The 19,191-nt window shown below is 52.1% G+C and overlaps 2 protein-coding genes across 4 annotated transcripts; one reads left to right on the top strand and one right to left on the bottom strand.

The window, feature by feature from the left end:
- Positions 1 to 5,696: 5,696 nt before the first annotated feature.
- Positions 5,697 to 12,194, bottom strand: PRRT1 (proline rich transmembrane protein 1). 3 transcript variants are annotated; one of them, XM_035030520.1, is made up of 6 exons: positions 11,858 to 12,194; positions 10,164 to 10,192; positions 9,405 to 9,580; positions 7,724 to 7,939; positions 6,911 to 7,096; positions 5,697 to 6,769 (listed from the first exon to the last, which is right to left on the bottom strand). In XM_035030520.1, the coding sequence occupies exons 1-6, from the start codon at positions 11,938 to 11,940 to the stop codon at positions 6,593 to 6,595; spliced, it is 867 nt and encodes a 288-aa protein (XP_034886411.1). In that variant the 5' UTR covers positions 11,941 to 12,194; the 3' UTR covers positions 5,697 to 6,592. The 3 variants fall into 3 exon arrangements, with proteins under 3 accessions (XP_034886411.1, XP_034886410.1, XP_034886412.1); XM_035030519.1 differs by lacking the exons at positions 10,164 to 10,192; positions 11,858 to 12,194 and having other exon boundaries at positions 7,724 to 8,262; XM_035030521.1 differs by lacking the exons at positions 10,164 to 10,192; positions 11,858 to 12,194 and having other exon boundaries at positions 6,911 to 7,033; positions 7,724 to 8,262.
- PPT2 (palmitoyl-protein thioesterase 2) lies at positions 11,308 to 19,185 on the top strand. The gene is made up of 9 exons (XM_035030522.1): positions 11,308 to 11,866; positions 12,201 to 12,394; positions 12,646 to 12,799; positions 13,261 to 13,356; positions 13,446 to 13,553; positions 14,307 to 14,390; positions 14,510 to 14,594; positions 17,679 to 17,733; positions 17,919 to 19,185. The coding sequence occupies exons 2-9, from the start codon at positions 12,209 to 12,211 to the stop codon at positions 18,060 to 18,062; spliced, it is 912 nt and encodes a 303-aa protein (XP_034886413.1). The 5' UTR covers positions 11,308 to 11,866; positions 12,201 to 12,208; the 3' UTR covers positions 18,063 to 19,185.
- Positions 19,186 to 19,191: the final 6 nt, after the last annotated feature.

Raw genomic sequence — 19,191 nt, 5'->3', positions numbered from 1 at the left:
TCTTCTTCTTCTTCTTCTTCTTCTTCTTCTTCTTCTTCTTCTTCTTCTTCTTTTAACATATAATGTATGATTTGCTTCAGAGGTACAGGTCTGTGATTCAACAGTCTTACACAATTCACAGCGCTCACCATAGCACATACCCTCCCCAACGTCTATCACCCAGCCACCCCATCCCTCCCACCCCCCACCACTCCAGCAACCCTCAGTTTGTTTCCTGAGATTAAGAATTCTTCATATCAGTGAGGTCATATGATACATGTCTTTCTCTGATTGACTTATTTCGCTCAGCATAATACCCTCCAGTTCCATCCACGTCATTGCAAATGGCAAGATTTCATTCCTTTTGATGGCTGCATAATATTCCATTTATATATGTACCACATCTTCTTTATCCATTCATCTGTCGATGGACATCTTGGCTCTTTCCAGTTTGGCTATTGTGGACATTGCTGCTATAAACATCAGGGTGCACATACTTCTTCGGATCCCTACGTTTGTATCTTTGGGGTAAATACCCAGTAGTGCAATTGCTGGGTTGTATGGTAGCTTTATTTTCAACTTTTTGAGGAATCTCCATACTGTTTTCCAGAGTGGCTGAATCAGTTTGCATTCCCACCAGCAGTGTAGGAGGGTTCCCCTTTCTCTGCATCCCCGCCAACATCTGTTGTTTCCTGACTTGTTAATTTTAGCCATTCTGACTGGTGTGAGGTGGTATCTCATTGAGGTTTTGATTTGGATTTCCCTGATGCCGAGTGATGTTGAGCACTTTTTCATGTGTCTGTTGGCCATTTGGATGTCTTCTTTGGAAAAATATCTGTTCATGTCTTCTGCCCATTCCAATCACATTTTTCAAAGTGCTGGAACAAACAATCCTAAAATTTGTATGGAATCAGAAAAGACCCCGAATCGCCAAGGAAATGTTGAAAAAGAAGAAGAAAGTTGGGGGCATCACGTTGCCCTATTTCAAGCTATATTACAAAGCAGTGATCATCAAGACAGTATGGTACCAGCACAAAAACAGACATATAGACCAATGGAACAGCATAGAGAGCCCAGAAATGGATCCTCAACTCTATGGTCAAATAATCTTCGACAAAGCAGGAAAAAGTGTGCAATGGAAAAAAGACAGTCTCTTCAATAAATGGTGCTGGGAAAATTGGACAGCTATACACAGAAGAATGAAACTCGACCATTCTCTAACACCATACACAAAGGTAAACTCAAAATGGATGAAAGACCTCAATGTAAGACAAGAATCCATCAAAATCCTAGAGGAGAACATAGGCAGTGACCTCTTTGACATCAGTCTTCTGAAAATTTCTATTTTCTCACTGAATAGGAAGAAAGGTCATCATCTTGTGAAATTGTGGTCTCAGATTTGGGGAATGTGAACTGCCTGGGGAAATGTGAGCAGGCCATTCTGAGGATTGAAAGGAAGTGAGACCAGTCAATATGACTGTGTGTTTTTCCTCAGACAGATTCAGCTGTTGGGTGCAGGTGTGGAACAGGCAGAGTTGGATTTAACCAGGGCTAAAATGTGTCTGAAGGAGAAGGGCCAAGAATAAAAGGGCAAGGGCTGAGAGGTGATGATAGTGTTGAACCTTAGGATATACACTGAGTAATGAGGGGAATGAAAAATTGAGGGGATCAAATATAATGAAGTGTGAGAAAGTTGATGGATGGAAGATCTTTCATGGGATTGAAGAATTTTGGAATGGGATGCTGAATGGAGGAGGGGGTGACATGCAAAGACTGAACAGATTTGGAAGAGGCAGCTGTTATTGATGGTAACCAAGTTGAAGGTATGACAGTGGGAGAAGAGTGGCTAAGGAGTGGGGAAAAACCTCAGGGGAAGTGAGGTAGGCCAGGACCTGACCAGTATGCTGGATGGTTATCTACAGGGATATCAAAGCCACCCAAAATAATGAAATGACAGAGGTGGTGGTAGAGAGGAAGACAGTAACCTAGGTACTAAATTTTCAATGAATTAGGGGGAATGATGACCCAGAGTCAAATCATGGGAGAATGAAATCTCCCATGTAGATGTTAGAAGGGGCCAGAGCCTTTCCCAGAGGATGGAATCTCTGTCCATGGTGGTGCAAGAGCCAAGGGCACCATGCCGGGAGGGAATTGAGATAAAGTGGGTGGAGAATCAAATTGGAATATGCCTTCACTTCACTCCAGAATCAAATGAATATGCCTCCAGACTCCAGGAGTCTGGGTGAAGTGATCTGGAAGAAGTCATTGTGATTCACTTCTTCCTCTGCCTAATTCTCTTCCATTCAATTGAGTTCAAAGATTGGTACAAGAGGTTTTACCTGATGAGGATCTAAAAGCCAGAGAAAAGCCAAATTTGGCTCCTGCCTTCAAGCAGCTCTCAAAATAAGACGTGTGCATCAAGATCTCAGGTGAGAAGAGATGGGAAAATGCAGATAAAGTGAACAATGTATAGGCGTTAGACCTGCATACCTTTCTGTTAAAGAACGTTGCTCTAGTTGAAGCCACACCTTTTGGGTTTCCCCCTTCTCCCTTTGTGGTCCCTAAACTGCTTCTAAGCCTGTAATTCCCAACCTTAGCTGCCCTTTGGAATTAACTGGGGATGTCCAAAGAAATACTGATGCCTGAGTCCCACCTCCAGAGATTGTGATTTAATTGGTTCAGGATGTGACCTGGGCTTTGGGATTTTTAAATGCTCCCAGATGACTCTAATGTATAGCCAGGGGTGAGAATCAGTGCTCCAAGGAATGTCTGGAGCTCTGTTTATAGAAACCACTGCTTTAGTCCAAACCATAGGAGAGGAATTCCTTCTGGCTTGAGTCAGGGGGTGAATTGATCTGAGCCCTGAAGGATAGGTAAATTTTGGCCAAGTGGAGATGCAGATGTGAAGGAGGAGAACATCATGAGCACAAGTTCCGATGTGGTCTGAAACACCCGACAAGCAGCAAACAATTTGGTTTGTAAGAGATAGAGTTTAGAGAATGAGGTCTAAGATTTGAGAACAGCTGGGCAAGGACCTGGGGGTGGGAATGATGAGTAATTCAGTTTGGTTGGAGATTAGGTTGAAGAGAGAAAGCTGGATGTTTTTAAATTATGGAAGGGGTTGAAGGCCAGATTACAATTTTATAAATAATTGAGTAAGCAATAGGGAATCTTGAAGGGCTTTTGAGCAGTGGAGTTATAAAAGAAATGTGTTTAGGGACAGCAGTGTTGAGGGAAATCGGGAGCTGCAAGAGGCAAGAAGTAGGGTGACCTTTCAGAGGAACTGTTGCAGCAATCCTAGATGAGGTCATTTTTCAGGCAAGGGCTGGGGAAAAGTTACGGATTCAAAAGATATTATGATGATAGAATTGATTTGGCTTGACAGCACACCAAAAGGAAAGGCAGGAGGGAGATGGAGAAAGCCTCAGGTTTTCAGACAAGGGTGATGGGGAAATGGTGCCATTAACAGAAACAGGGAAGCAGGTTTTCCATGGCATTTCATAATTTTGGTTTGGAATATGATGAATTTAGAGGATCAGCAGTGTGGTCCATGTGGCCATACTCCACTGGCACTGGAAGAATGCCTACATATATATAGCTTGGAGAATGTCTCAGTCAACTCAGACTGCTATAACAAAATACCATAAACTGTGTGGCTTATAAACAACAGAAACATCTCACAGTTCTGGGGACTGGAAAGTCCAAGATCCAGGTGCTGGCAGACTTGGTATAAGGTGAGAGCCCCCTCTGGGACATAGAAGGTTGAATTCTCACTGTGTCCTCATGTGGTGAAAAGGGCAACGGAGCTCCCTGGGGTCTCATTTAGAAGGACACTAATCCCATTCATGAGGGTCTGTCCTCATGACCTAATCACCTCCCAAAGGCCCCACATCACAGTAGGATTAGATTTCAACATATGAATTTGGGGGAGAACACAAACGCTCGGTCTATGGCATAGAAACATTTAGTTAGAAATGGTATCTGAGTTTGGAGTAGATGAGATTTTTAAGGGAACGTCTCAGAAAAGGAAAAAATCTAGATATGGATACTTAGGAGAAGGGAGGAGAAAAAAAGAGAGGAGAGGAGGAGGGGAATGATTAGAAGTATGTGCGGAAGTAGAGGGGGGGAAAGATTACATGTCCCTGAACCAGGGGAGTAGAGAGTCTAGGGTCAAGGGACAGACCTAGGAAGGTTCACAGAGGCAGTGTGCACATACTCTGCAAATACCATTGATTTTGGTTCCTGGTAACTTCTGGTCATTGGGTATGATTTGAGGGAGCAGTTTCAGTAGAGTGGGGAGTGGAAGCATATTTTAAAGGGTTAAAAATTAAAAAAAAAAAGGGTTAAGAAATAGTGGGTATGAAAGAAAGAGACACAGACACATCCCTGACAATACTTATTTAAGGGGGGGCGGCTAGTGAGTAGGTGGTGAGGAAGCGGAAGCTGCAAATGTGAATTCTTTTTTCAATCTGTTTGGTGAGCGAAGCACATAAAATCTGAAACTTCCAAAGGAGAGCCCACAATTTCCATACTCCATCCCATCCTCCTCCCATGTGTCCTGTCTCAGTGCATGGCTTTCCTTCTAGATCCTAAACCCCGTGAGGTCAGTGTTCACGTCCATTGTTTCGGCAGATGTCACACCAGCATCCCACAGACGCATGTTGTATGAATGCACAAATTCAGCATAGAACCCTGGCCCGCAGGTGTACAGCTGAAGATACCGAGTCCACTGCTTATGCGCTGCCCCCACCCCCACCAGAGGCCTCCTGGTTGACCTCAGGCTAGGAGAGGGCAACTAGCTCCAGCTGGACTTTGAGAGCCTAGTGACCTCCTCCCTGGGGCTCTGTTGTGTTCTGAATGTTTGTGGTCCCTCCAAAACTCATATGTTGAAATCATAATGCATAATTTGATGGTTTTAGGAGGTGGGGTCTTTGGGAGGTGCTTAGGTCAAGAGGGTGGAGCTCTCATGAATGGGATTAGTGCTCTTATAAGAGACCCTATAGAGCTCCCTTGCCCCTTAACAAGTAAGGATACAATGATAAGTCTGTAACTCAGAAGAGGGCCCTCACCCGACTATGCTATGCTCTCAGACTTCCAGCCTACAGAACTGTGAGAAATAGATTTCTGTTGCTTATAAGCCACCCAGTCAATAGTATTTTTGTTATAGCAACCTGAATGGATTGAGATGGCCTCCCATAGCACTCTGCTCCCTTTGCCTATACAGGTACAACAAACCATGTAGGGCTCTAATCGAAGTTGTTTGCCACCCTCTGGCTCAAAGGCAGGAACAGCTGCAGGCAGTTGGCATCTTTTCCCCGTCACCCTGTCCCTGACCAACTTCTTCAGAACAGTCTGTCCTTTTCTCCTGATTTCCTGGAGTTCTGGGGCTAGATACTTGGGTCTACCTGTAAATGCTCTCTCTTCAAAGCCCTAAGCCCAGTCTAGTAGGAAGTGGAAAATGTGTACTAGGGAAAGAAATCCCCATCATGAATGGACCTCATACCAGATCTCCCTGGTGGAATTCCTAAGGAGACCCCTGCCCCTGCCCCCAGCCCCCAGAGTTGTGTTTGTCTTTCTGGTGTCTTGGAGATCTATTCCTCCCATTTTTGTCTCTGTCAGTTTTCTTTATCTTTCTTTCCCTTGGAAGGGAAGCTAAGGGGAGGTAAAAGGGGCAAACAAAAGAGGAGGGTCTTTGCAAGGCTGCAGTCTTTGGAATTGCGGGTGATAAATCCACTTAGTCTCTTTAATATTCTTTCAGAAATTCACACACACACTCACACACAAATCAGAACAAGGTGGGGACTGCCGAGGGGAGCGGGGAGCGGGCTGGCTCCTCCGACGCTGGGAGGTCCGTACGCTGGGTTACCTTCTGCCCAGCTGCCCACTGGTTGGGACAGGTGGAAGGGAATATTTACAGAGAAAGGGGGCTTTCGTCATCCCAGGGTGAAAGGTCCTAAACTGGGAACCTCCCAAATCTCATTCCAAAAATACCAAAAGTAGAGGTTCTGGGATTAGCAAGAAAATAGTAAGAGACCGGGGTGGAGACAAAACTGTACTACGAAAAGATGAGAGAGCGTGGGGGCGTGGCTACCCGGGGCTAGGTCCCTGCGCCAGGAGAAGGGGAGGAGTCTGTCAGTGTGGGGAGAGGCCTACGGCCACAACCCAATCACTGGACTGAATCACCCCGCGGGGACGAAAAGAAGGCGGAGCCTGCCGACCTGGAGGCGGGGTTTTGTTGGAGCCGGGGCGGAGCCTACAGAGGAGGCGGGGCTTTGGGGACCAGTCTCCGGCTGGGGAACGGAGACCAAAGGAGCTCGGCTGGGGGCGCTGCATTTAGAGGCGGCGGGGGACTGGAGTGACTGAGGGTCGGGCATTTGGCGGGGATCCTGGGAAGTGGTATTTCTGGGGGTGGGGGTTTTTTCGGGGTTCCTGAGGAACTGGATTCGGAGCGTGCCCGCAAGGCGAGAAGTTCCGTGGAGGCCGAGTTTAGGATGTATCGAAATTTGGTGGCCCCAGAGGCAGGTGTGCGGGGCACCCACTGGATCCGCGGCGTGGCTGCAGAACGCGCTTGGGAGGTTGAGGGGCGCGGGGTGGGGCCGGGCCGGGCGAGTCGTTACGGATCCCAGTAGTTCTCGTGGTGCTGCGCGGCAATGATGATGACTACGGTGAGGATAGTACAGAGCACCATGGCTGCGATACCCACCGCCAGGGAGATGAAGGAGAAGTTCCGGGCCTCGCGTGAAGCGATCTCGGCAGACACCATGTCTCCGCGGGCCAAGGCCGTGCGCACCTGCGGCGGAAGGGCGGAAGCAAGAGGATCAGAGCTGCTGCGCCCTCTGAGATGCTCCCCCGAACATCCAGCACTCCCTTAGAACAGGAAAAACCGAGTGAGGCCGCCCTTCCCAGACGCCGCCCTCTAATCCCCTTGCACCTGCACGGCCTTGAAGATGGCGATGATGCCCGTCGGCCAGAAGCAGCAGATGGTGGTCAGCACTGCGATGGGCATGTAGTCGTGCGGCGGGCGCCTCGGCTCCAGCAGGGCCAACCCTGGGCCCTGGGGCGGCGGGGGGAGCGTGGAGGTTACTCCTGTTCCCCCCGGGGTCCCGCCTGTATAGGGCTGTGCAGGGAGAGGACAGGACGTCATTCCCATCCTCTCTGAGCCCGAAAACATTCTGCATCTGGCAGAGTGGTTTTTAAAGCACCATTCTTGCACTTTGCTTCTCAAAGGAACTTATCCACTACCCTTCCAGGACACCCATGAATTCCGCCTAGATCCCTCTCTTGTCTTCATTGCTGTCATTACCCTGTATTCTTATTGGTCTCCACACTCCCTCCCCGGAAGGTATGGCCGCACCAGGGCTGCCCTAGCTCACTTCAGGCCTTGTTTCTTCTCCCCAAGTATCTGCCTGGCCTTCCCTATTCAGTCAGTTCCAGGTTTCTTCTCCCTTCTCCTCCTTGGTCGCCAGATTTCATTTCTTCTCCCCCTCTCTCTTCCTTCTTTCAAACGTCCTCTGGACTTCTGTGCTCCGCTCCCCTTCTCAGACCCTGATCCCTGACCCCAACTGACTGCCAGATCCTCCTCCCCCCCCAACACACACACATTCCCAAGCCTTTCCTCAGTCCCTCCTCTCCCTAGGCCTTGTCCTAGGAACCTGCCCGGTCCCGTGGCCCTGTTTCTCTATCCCACCAGCCCCCAGTGTGTCCCCAGCCCTTCCTCCCAGGCCCCTGTCCACCCTGTACTCACCGTGCCTACCGGGTAGACCGGCACGTAGGCAGTGCAAGGCTGCAGCTGTAAGGGGTAGCCAGGGGCTACGTAGCCCCCCAGTGGCAGCGTGCCTACCGCCCCCGTGTGCGTGGGCACCACGAAGCCCGGAGCCTGGGCAGTATGAGAGGGCGCCGGCGGGGGCGGCGCGGCGGCGGCTGGCGGCGGCGGGGGCAGCGGGCCCTCGAAGCGAGTCTCCTGCAGGTAAGGGTCGGGTGGCATGCGGGGCAAGGTAGCGCAGCCGGGTGGGGGCGCCCCGGCGGCCGGGCCGGGCGGGGCGTGGTGTGGTGGCCGCGGCAGAGTGGCGGAAGATGAGGGACCGCGCTGAGCAGTGGCCGCGGAAGAAGCCAGGCCGCCTGCCCCTAAGCGCGGGAGGGTGGCGGTCCCGGACTGGTGGTAGTGGTGGTGGTGGTGATGGTGAGAGGAAGGGGCTGCCTGTGGGGGAGGGGCGGGGGGTTCGGCCGGGGGCTGCGGGGCATTATAGGGTGGTGGAGAGGTGTGGGGGACTGAGTCTGAGAGGCCTGGGGGTGGTGAGCGGAGGAGAGGGTATGGGGACAGAGACAAGCCAGGTAGAGAAGAGATAAGGAAGGGGGTAAGGGAGAAACACAGAGGGCGAGGGATGGAGAAGGATAATGGGAGAGACAGAGGAGATGGGTGAAAAGCCATCTCTTGGTCTTGGGGCAGGAAAGGGGTTGTATCTAGGCCATCTGTACCCCTCCTTCTTTTTTTCTTTTTTTCCTTTTTTAAAAGATTTTATTTATTTATTTGATAGAGAGAGAGACAGCGAGAGAGGGAACACAAGCAGGGGGAGTGGGAGAGGGAGAAGCAGGCCTCCCGCTGAGCAGGGAGCCCGATGCGGGGCTCGATCCCAGGACTCTGGGATCATGACCCGAGCCGAAGGCAGACGCTTAACGACTGAGCCACCCAGGCGCCCCATCTCCTTCTTTTTTTCAATCTAGTTTTGAAGTCGCAACTCTCCTCCACTCTTCTCCATCTACAGCAATGTGCCCATACATAGCTTTCACCTTCCACCCAAGCTACGGCTGCCTTGGGCTTGCCCATCTGAGCTAGTCCTGTGTGTGCACGTGTAGACATGCAACACTGTGTTAACATGTGCTCAATTCAACAGTTGTATAAACACATGTAGGATGACATATTCCACTCTGCCTTCTTGTCCTGGGGGGGGGTGCCCTAGCCTCTCTGGGAATCCCAGTTCCTCTTTTGGGGCAGATAAAGAAGGGTCTTCTGGATTTTACTCCCCTGACAACCCCCATCTGATCATATCTTTATATATCTCCACTGGATGTCTCCATGCAAGCCAGTGTCATCTGTCCATCTGTCACTCCCAATGATGCTATTCTTGCAGTACCTGGCTGATGCTAGGCCACTCTGTACTTCCCTCACCCTTTCAACCTGTCCCCTTTCCGTGTTGTTGGCAAGGGGACGAGGCTGAGATTGGAAGGAGGAAAGGAAGAGAAGGGAGGGATATAGAAAGAGAAGGGGGATGGGGGTTGAGAGCTGGACAGAAGGGGAATGAAACAGAATCATTCCCCCCCGCCCCCCCCCCCCGGCCCCGGAGGGGTAAGGGAGGGAGGGGGTTGGGGCCAAGGATGGGGGGAAGAGTCCGGAGATGGTGGAAAGGGCAGGTTTTGTTGTTTTTTACCTGACTTTTCCGATGACATGCCTGTGGTCTGGCTGGGACAGGGTCACTGCAGCGGGAGTCGGGGTCCCTGGCTGGCGTCGGAGTCTCGGTGTGCAGATTGCGCAGCCGGCAGCAGCACAGAGATGGAGAGATGAAGACAGCGGCGGGGGGCGGAGGGAGAGCGGAGGGGGGGGGAGCTTAAAGGGACCGAGGAGAGGGAGGGGGAGAGTTTCCGAGGTCCCCTCACTCTGTCTCTCCTCCTCTCACCCCGGCATTCAAGCCCCCAGTTTGGGCTCCCTTGGAGTTGTCATGGAAACAGGGAGGCAAGCAAGACCAGGCAAGGCGGGTGGGACCAAGGGAGGGAAGGAGGGAGGGAGAACTCTCTAGAGTCTTCCCCTCTAAGACTGGCTGTAGTGATTATATCATGGGAGGAAGTGAGCTGGTGCTCAGTGGATTCAGTACCCCAGTCCCCACTGGATCTGGTTCACCCTAGTCAGGGGCCCCCCTCCTCAGCTTCCCTCAGAGTCCCTTTAAGTTCTCAGGATCTTCTTCCAAATCCTTAGCTCTACTTTCCCCCACTTAGGAAAGATAACTGTGTATGAGGGAGAACTGCAGAGCTGAGACCTGAGATGGCTTGAAGAGTTCCCAGGGTTATGGCCTCGGGTGAACTGCAGGTAAAGTGGGAGGCTTGGGTCTATAGTGGTTCAGCGGGAGTTGGGCCTGTGGCTGGGGGAGTGGGGGTGGGAGGACAGAGCGGAAGCTTGGGGGATACAGAGATACCTTTTCCTCCAGGCTGAAGGAGCTGAGCACTTTGGGAGAAGGAGGGGATGGATCAGCTCCTTTCTGGCAACTCCGTTTTGGGAATATGTGCTTGGTCTCCCTTTCCCCCTTTGATAATTGGGCTTCTTAGAGTTCCTGGGCGCGTCAGTGTTCAGATCTATTTTTTAAAATCCCAGCGACCCACCCACCACCCCTGCCAAGACCTGACGCCACCTCCTGGATCGACAGGAGTGTGTGTGGTGGTGGTGGAGGGGGAGGTCCGAGCACAGCTGTAATTCCGGTCTTTTATTTGTTCGTTGTATCTTGGGAGCGCTTATATAGGGAGGGAAGGTGAAAGTACTACTGAGACTTACAGGAGTTGGGCTTTTTGCAAAAACACAGTCGGGGAATCATTAACCCTCCCCGGCCTCCACCTTCAGATTAGTACTCCCCATCCCCCGCCTGAGGCAGTCGCCCTCCCCGGCTGTGTCCTTCCCCTCTGGGTCCACGCGGAGCCTACAGAGCTGAGGCCCTCGCCTGGACCAGTCCCAGGCTCCAGACATTTAGGTCACGGCCCCAAACTGGTCGTTCTGGTTTCCAAGTCGTTCGGGTTCGCTCCTGACCCCCTACCGCCACCCCACCCTCACATCACACACCCCGGGGCACAAATTGGTTTTATTGAGACTTTAGACCTGCGAAGACCTTGTGAATAGAGGGATTCAGACAAGCTTCGAAATCCTTTTTCCTCAAGGGAAGGGCCTTTAAATGCTAAGTGAAAGCCTACCCAGGTATCGGGAAGGGGTCACAGGCGGAGGTGCGGGGCGCCTGGAGCTCGGGAGTCTGGATGCGGTGCGAGGGTCTGCGTCGGAAGCCGCCCACAGGAGCTCCCAGCTAAGGGCAGATTGTGGGGGTCCCTCAAGTTGAAAGACGGGTGGAAACTACGCGAACGTGAGTCAGCGCTGCCCCGGGGGCCTTCCGCCCCTTGAAGGTGGGTCGTATACCAAGAGCCGAGTAGAGTAGGCCAGGAGAAACTGGGCCAGGCTGCACTCTTAGCTCGAGGGGCCTCGAGGACTCTTCGCGTCCCTGGAGACAAGGGCACTACACGCACTTCATAATGAAGAGTTGTAAGACGCTGACCTGGGGCCGGCCGGCGGGCGGGTAGGGGTGGGGTGGGGTCCGCCTGCGCTGGCTTCAGCCCCGATCCGTTGGAGGACGAAATGCGGAGGGTTGCCTTTCCCCGGTCTATTCCCCAGCGCCCTTCCCCCCCACCCCCCACCCTGGGGGAAAGAGAACTTCATGTTTCTCAGCGGAGCGGGACGCCTGAATTGGGAAGTGGGGCAAATCAAGGCCAGGAAATCGGACCCTCGGGTCGCTGGTGCAGCAGGGTCTGGACTGGCCTTTTCTCGATTCCCAGGATATGTTTGCCGCTTCTTCCTCTCCCCACAGGCCTAAATGGATCGCTCTGCCTGTTTCCTCCCCCGCTCCCGGAAGGCAGTGGAATGTTCCATTGCCCCTCCGGTCCGGGCCTGCGTTACAGGGGACGCGGGCACGGTTGCCAGGGAAAGCCCCGGACGTGACGGCGAAGCGCGACCCCTAGCAGCCTCCCCTCTCCCATCCGTCATTCCCCTGCGCGCGCTCTCCTTACACCCTTCCCCTCCCCCCGCGGGTTCCAGTCTAGGGAGAAGTAAGCAGCAGGCGGAGCCAGGCTCACTGACCTAGGCCAGGTGGGAGCTTGCATTCTCCAGGAGGCTGCGCTGCTGCTCAGGGGTCTTTTCTTGCAAAACCCAGGGTCGTGCATGGCTGGGATGGTGCATTAGGAAGATCCTGGGCCTAGGGACGGAGTCCCCGCTGAGTTGGGGGCGGGGTTTCGGGTGCGTGTCGGTGCGTCGACGTATAGGGGGGTGTGTTTCCCTACAGCCCTGAAGTAAGTTCAAAGCGGGCTATTTTGTGACCTGGACCTAGTGTGAGCACGGGCGGGAGGTCTCGAATGCCGGCGTCTGCTCCGAGGGGAGAGCGTGTTGCCATCTGTCTCACAGGCCCTCATCGCCCCCTTCTCAGGCGGGAGCATGCTGGGCCTCAGGGGGCTGCGGCTCCCCCCGGCGGGGATCCTGCTCCTGTTGCCGTTCCTGCAGCCGCGGCTGCTGCCCGCGGCCCCCGCGCCCCATCGCGCTTCCTACAAACCGGTCATCGTGGTGCACGGGCTCTTTGACAGCTCATACAGCTTCCGCCACCTGCTGGAATACATCAACGAGGTCTGGCAGGGGACACCCGGTTGTGGGGCGTTGGAGGCGTCTGTAGTGACGGGGGAAGGGGAATGGGGAACTGAAAGCTGCCCTTCTGGGCCTGCTCAGTTCCTCGAGGAGCTGGGGCCGGCGTTGGGAGACTCGAGGGATGAGATCCCGGGTTTTAGCAGGGCGCAATAGGCATGTGGACGCTGGCCAGGGGGCGGTGTGGAGGGAATTCATAGTCCATCCCCTGTTGCAGCATTGCCCCCTTCCCACAGACACACCCTGGGACTGTGGTGACAGTGCTCGATCTCTTCGATGGGAGAGAGAGCTTGCGACCCTTGTGGGAACAGGTGCAAGGGTTCGGAGAGGCTGTGGCCCCCATCATGGCAAAGGCCCCCGAAGGGGTGCATCTCATCTGCTACTCGCAGGGTAGGCGCCCTCCCCTTCCCGACTTCTAAGCCCTATCTGAGGCTTGATCCTTACCTGAGGGACACTTCCTAGTGTCCCCTTTTCTGCACCCCAATGTTCCAGCCAGAGCACTAGTACCTGAGACCTATTTTTCTGACTTCCCTCAGCACCTGGGTCTTATCTCTGTGTCCCCAGTGGGAGGGAGGCTCCCCGCCCTGCTGCTCCCTTTTGCCATTACCCATGGTTCTTGGACATAAGGGATAGTGGGGCAGTAAAAAAGCACCCTACAGTTAGAGTCAGAAGACCCAGAATCTGATTCCGGCTCTGTCACTTACACGACGTGTAACCTTTTGCCACAGGGTGTGCCTGCTTTCTCTGGGCCTCAATCTCCTTATGGACTTGTGGTGGTGGGGGCGCCGAGTGGGTAGGCTGTTGGCCTGGCTGTCGCTAAGTCTCAGCCTAATGTGGCATTCTCTTTCCAGGGGGCCTGGTGTGCCGGGCACTGCTCTCCGTCATGGATGAGCACAATGTGGATTCTTTCATCTCTCTCTCCTCTCCACAAATGGGACAGTATGGAGGTGAGTGGGGATGGTGGGCTCCATATGGGGCCCTGAGGTTTGGGGACACACAGGTTTGGGGCCACTGGACACTGCTGTTCTCTTGCCAGATACGGACTATTTGAAGTGGCTCTTCCCTACCTCCATGAGGTCTAACCTCTACCGGATCTGCTATAGCCCTTGGGGCCAGGAATTCTCCATCTGCAACTACTGGCACGGTGAATAGGGGATGCCAAACTGGGGTCTGCATGGAGGGGGCACCCTGGGGGTAGGGCCTGCTGCTTCCCTGTACCATAACCAACAGCGGTGATGCTGAAGATAACGTATATGTATTGAGCATGTACTATGTGAATAGGCACTGTTCAGAACACTTTATGTGTATTACCTTATTGCTTCAGAGTGTAGTCTGGGGCAGGGGTCAGCAGACTTTTTCTTTGAAGGGTCAGATAGTAAATATTTGGTTGTGACTGTTTTCCTTACCTGTAAAATAATAATATAGTATCTACCCTATAGGGGGTTGCGAAGATTAAATAAATTAACGAACGTGATGTACTTTGAACAGTACGTGGCATCATAGGTTCTGGGTAAAGGTGTTTGCTGTCATGTTTACAATTATTATTGTTGTTACTGTTATATTAGTATTCACCTTGTCTATTATTGTAGTCCCCTGATTGGCCTTCCAGCCTCTGGTCTTGCCTCTTTGCCCTGCTTCTCTGACTCTCTTTCTTTTCTTTTTCTTTTTTCTTTTTTTAAGATTTTATTTATTTATTTGACAGAGAGACACAGCGAGAGAGGGAACACAAGCAGGGGGAGCGGGAGAGGGAGAAGCAGGCTTCCCACTGAGCAGGGAGCCCAATGCGGGGCTCGATCCCAGGATCCTGGGATCATGACCTGAGCCGAAGGCAGACGCTTAACGACTGAACCACCCAGGCGCCCCTCTGACTCTCTTTCTAACTGCTGTTTGTACCTAGACCCCCACCATGATGACTTGTACCTGAATGCCAGCAGCTTCCTGGCCCTGATCAATGGCGAAAGAGATCATCCCAACGCCACTGGTGAGACCCTAGGCTCCTACCTGGGTCCCGTTTTCTGCCTCTCTGACCCCCTGTGTTTCCCTCTCCAGCCTGGCCCGACCCCTGTGACTGACTCAAGCTCTTTTCTTCCCATTCTTCAGCATGGAGGAAGAACTTTCTTCGTGTGGGCCGTCTGGTGCTGATTGGGGGCCCTGATGATGGTGTTATTACCCCCTGGCAGTCTAGGTAATAAGGGATTGTGTGGCCTGAAGATGGGCTAAGGACATCCTCCAACCCCCAACAGTTTTCATCTCAGGCCTGAAACTGGCCCGTACCTCCCACTGTCCAGTTCATGCCCCACCCTCCACGGATCCTGTCACTCAAGACCAAAACGTGGGAGTCATCCCTCAACTCCTTGTATCCAGCCAGTCACTAAGTCCTGCAGACTCTGCTTCCTCTCCATCCCTAAACCCCTGCTTTGTTAAAGCTTTTAACTTTCAGATAATTACAGATTCACAGGAAGTTGCAAAGATAGTTTATTTTTTAAATTTTTTTAAAAGAGTTCATTTATTTATTTGACAGAGAGAGAGAGCCAGTGAGAGAGGGAGCACAAGCAGGGGGAGTGGGAGGAGGAGAAGCAGGCTTCTTGCGGAGCAGGGAGCCCAATGCGGGGCTCCATCCCAGGATCCTGGGACCATGACCTGAGCTGAAGGCAGACGCTTAATGACTGAGCCACCCAGGTGCCCGCAAAGATAGTTTAGAGAGGTCCTGGGTATGTATCCTTCACCCGGTTCCCCCCATGATTGCATCCTATGTAACTACAGCACAATATCAAAACCAGGAAATTCTCATTGTAGGATGTGTGTGTATGGTTCCATGCCATTTTATGTTTCTTACCAACTCTTTCACATACCTGGGCTTCCGTAATAGCCTCCAGCCCCGTCCCCTCCATCCTGTTCCTCAGGAAAATCCATGGCTCCATTGTGCTATGTGTCGGCCTCTGTTGCAGATCATCATGAGTGATCTGAAATGTCACCTAAGCTACTTTAGTCCTCAACAAGGTTTTTTTTTTTTTTTAAAGATTTTATTTATTTAATAGAGAGAGAGGGACAGGAGAGAGGGAACACAAGCAGGGGGAGCGGGAGAGGGAGAAACAGGCTTCCCGCTGAGCAGGGAGCCCGATGCGGGGCTCCATCCCAGGACCCTGGGATCATGACCTGAGCCGAAGGCAGACGCTTAACGACTGAGCCACCCAGGCGCCCCCCTCAACAAGTATTTATTGAGCACTGTATGTATGCCCAGGCACTGTTCTGGGCCATTGGGATGCAGCGGTAAGTGAAAGAGAAGTCCCTGCTATTATGTAGCTTAGGATCTAGTAGTGTAGGAGACAGATCGTAAATGTAAACATACATGTCAGGTGGTGGTAAGAGGAGTCGGGGGAAGGGATTGGAAGATGACTGGAGCCTATGTCAGACAGTGGCCAGACAAATCCTGGAAGAGTTGTCATTTGAGTAGAAACTTAAGGAAGTGAAGGAAGGAGCTGTGCAACAATCTGGGGGGAAAACGACTCAGAGAAAGGAATAGCATCTACAAAGGTTCTGGGGCAGGTGTGAGGAATAAGGAGGCCGGTGTGGCTAGAGCACAGGGAGCTGGGGAGAGGGTGGGAGACGAGATGAAAGGGATAGCGGGGAGCCAGTGACGTGTAGCCTTTGTAGGGCAGTCAGGCCCTTGATTTTTTTTCCCCTAAAATATACATAACATAAAATTTACCATTTTAAGTGTACACTTCAGTGGCATTCAGCACATTGACATTCTTGCATAACCATCACCACCATCCATCTCTAGAACTTTTTTTTCTTCCCAAACTGAAACTCCATAGCCATTAAACATTAACTTGGGATGCCTGGGTGGCTCAGTCGGTTAAGTGTCTGCCTTTGGCTCGGGTCATGATCCCAGGATCCTGGGATCGAGTCCCACATCGGGCTCCCTGCTCAGCGGGAAGTCTGCTTCTCCCTTTCCCTGCCACTCCCCCTACTTGTGCTTGTTCTCTCTCTCTGACAAATAAATAAAATCTTAAAAAAAAACAACATTAACTCCCCATCCCTGCTTCCCCCCCCAGCTCTTGGCAGCCATGGCCCTTGACTTTTTATTTTGAGTGAGATGGGAAGGCTTTGGAGGGTTTTCAATGAAGGAGTCATGGGACGCCCATAGATGGGATTTATTCTATCTCATTTTACCTCCACAACCCTCTGAAGATAGTAATATAGCACCTTTTAGATGCCAAGGCACTATTCGAAGTACTTTTCAAATAAACCTTGTTTAGTCCTCATAGAGCCAGTGACTGGTGAAGTCAGGCTATCTAACTTAACCACGGGGCTTCACTTCCTCTCTGCAAAGGAAGTATTCTTAGATAGGACAAAGAGAGTAAGTAATATGCTCGGCCACACACGGGTGGGAGTGTGCAGCAGAGCTGGAGTTCAGATCCAGGTCTGTGTGCCCGTGCTGCTCTCCTATACCCTTACCCGGTAATGTTTGTTCTTCATGGCCAGTGCCCACTCACGGCCCATGTCATTAAATAGTAATTTTGAAAAATTTAAGACCTTTTTACTTTGGAATAATTTCATATTGATAAGTTGCCAAAGTATTACAAAAACAATCTTACGTATTCTTCACCTAGATTTTCTAAATGTTAACATTTTACCATGTTTATGCCTTCATCCATTCTCTAAACATACACACAGGGCCTAGGTGTGTTTGTGAACCATTTAAGAGTAGGTTGTAGACATGAGGTCTCTTTATCCCTGAAACTTCAGTATGTCAGTGACTGTTTCCTGTGTATAGGACATTTCTTACATAGCCACGGTACAGTGATGAAAGTCAGGAATTTAACATGGATAGGCTACTCTGTAGACCTGATTCAGATATTTTCCAGTTGTTGCCATAGGGAAAAAAAATCCATTGCAAGATCCAACCTGGGATCGTGAGTCCCATTTACTTGTCCTGTCTCTTTAGTCTTTGTTTTTTTTTCTGGAATACTTCCTCAGTCTTTGTCTCTGGCATCGAAATTTTTGAGGTGTATGGCCCAGCCGTTTTGTAGAATGCCCCTCAGTTGGGGTTTGTTGGCTGTTGGCTCATGAGTAGATTCAGGTTATGCATTTTTGATGGGACTCTGCAGAAGCCATGCTGTAGCCTATCACCTCATGAGGTACAGGGTCCCCATTTTGAGTGTCTTCCTTGCTGCCATGAGTTCCTGAAGTCCCCTAGCCTACCTTGATTTTCTCCACCTCTCCTGATAACCTCCTCCCCTGCCCACCCTCAATCTCTTTGTAGCTTCTTTGGTTTCTATGACGCAAATGAGACGGTCTTGGAGATGGAGGAGCAACCGGTGAGCCCCCTGGGATTACTTCCCCTTTCTTCATGCACTGTCCCACCTCAGTCTGTAGCCCTCCCTGCCGCCGACCCTTGAGAGTGGAAGGGTTCACCCTGTGGGGAGGGGACCTGGGACACCAGCAGGAACTTATTTTGTTTTTCTGTCTGTCTGTCTGCTGTGACCCTTCGCCCACCTTGAAGGTTTATCTGCGGGATTCTTTTGGGTTGAAGACTCTCTTGGCCCGGGGAGCCATAGTGAGGTGTCCGATGGCTGGGATCTCCCACACGGCCTGGCACTCCAACCGTACCCTTTATGAGGCCTGCATTGAACCCTGGCTCTCCTGAGGATGTCCTCAGGGATCCCCCAGGAACTCCCCAGCCCAGAGACCAAGCAGTGGCCTTGGAAAGCAGATGCCAGGCTCCCGTGTGCCTGTGACCACCCCATTGCTCCCACACTGCCCGCACCAACCAGGGCTCCCAGGACCCCTTCCTCTTCTCCTCTGTGAATGACCTCATGTCTGGGGTTTGCTCCGTGCTCTCTCACCCTCGCAAGGCCGAGGCTGGGAAGAGAGAAACCAGGTTTTGAACTTGCAGCTACTCTGCTGCTCCTCGGTCTCGGGCTGTACCGGAGGAGAACCCGACCCCTGCCCGCTGCGGGGGTCTCCTTCCAGGCCACTCAGGTCATTTTTAGCTTCTGTTCTCCCCATGTTCCCTTTTCCTCAGCCCTCCCAACTCCCAGGAAGGGACTACCCATGAGAGTGGGATTCTGAGGCTCCCCTATGGGGACAGTTCTGTTCTTGAAATGTCAGTGTTGGGGATTATCTATGGCCTGTGAGGCCCATCTCAGGTTTGGGGATCCCCCCAGTCCCTATGTTCAGTGTTGGGGTACCCCCTGGGAGCCTAGTTTCTTTGAGGTCCCAGCCCCTCTTTTAGCTGCCATTGAATGGGTGTTAACCCTGTATTAATGGAAATAAAGTTCCATTTCCTCAGTGTGGCTTGGCTCATTTCCAGGTGAGGGGGACCTGGCTCTCCAAGGAGGGTGGGGATGGAGAGCCTGAGGTCTGGGTGCCCGGATGCCTGGTCTGGGGTGGGACCCCCTTGGTATTTCCGCTCTCTAAATGCCCATTCTGTGTGGGTTCCTGATTCTCTGTGGGTTCTTTCCTGCAGAGGACAATTCTCTTCCTGTCCCAACCTAAGCTTGGGGGGCTGAACCCAGGGCTCCAGTGGTTTGTGCCCCAGCCTCATGGATGGAATGTGCCTGCCACCCCCAGGCTAGACGAGGGGCCTAAGGGTCAGGGTGGGCATTCGTTGTACCCCTTTTTGACCTTTGTAGGCCACAGTTGGGTGAGGGGCTGGACAATGAGCCTCCTCTTCCTTGAAAGAAGGAATTTTGGTGGAGACAATAGGGCCCTGTCTACTCTCGCATGGGGGGTGGTGGCTGACTCAACTCTGCCCCCCCCCCCCAGGCCCCAAC

This window comes from Mirounga leonina, unplaced genomic scaffold, assembly GCF_011800145.1.
Source record: "Mirounga leonina isolate KUSES-001 unplaced genomic scaffold, KU_Mleo_1.0 Mir_366, whole genome shotgun sequence".
In the NCBI taxonomy this organism is placed as follows: Eukaryota; Metazoa; Chordata; class Mammalia; order Carnivora; family Phocidae; genus Mirounga; species Mirounga leonina.
The sequence above is the reverse complement of the archived record's forward strand: the minus strand, read 5'-3'. Positions and strand labels throughout refer to the sequence as shown.

Bases quoted from the DNA above. Each gene is read 5' to 3' on its own strand.
- PRRT1 (XM_035030519.1), bottom strand. The intron at 7,097-7,723 runs GTGAGTACAGGG...CTCCCTGCACAG, and splicing joins CGGTCTACCCGGTAGGCACG to CCCTATACAGGCGGGACCCC. The intron at 6,770-6,910 runs GTGCAAGGGGAT...CTTCCGCCGCAG, and splicing joins CCATCTTCAAGGCCGTGCAG to GTGCGCACGGCCTTGGCCCG.
- PPT2 (XM_035030522.1), top strand. From the start codon at position 12,209: ATGCTGGGCCTCAGGGGGCTGCGGCTCCCCCCGGCGGGGATCCTGCTC. The intron at 12,395-12,645 runs GTCTGGCAGGGG...CCCTTCCCACAG, and splicing joins TGCTGGAATACATCAACGAG to ACACACCCTGGGACTGTGGT. The intron at 14,391-14,509 runs GTGAGACCCTAG...CCCATTCTTCAG, and splicing joins AGATCATCCCAACGCCACTG to CATGGAGGAAGAACTTTCTT.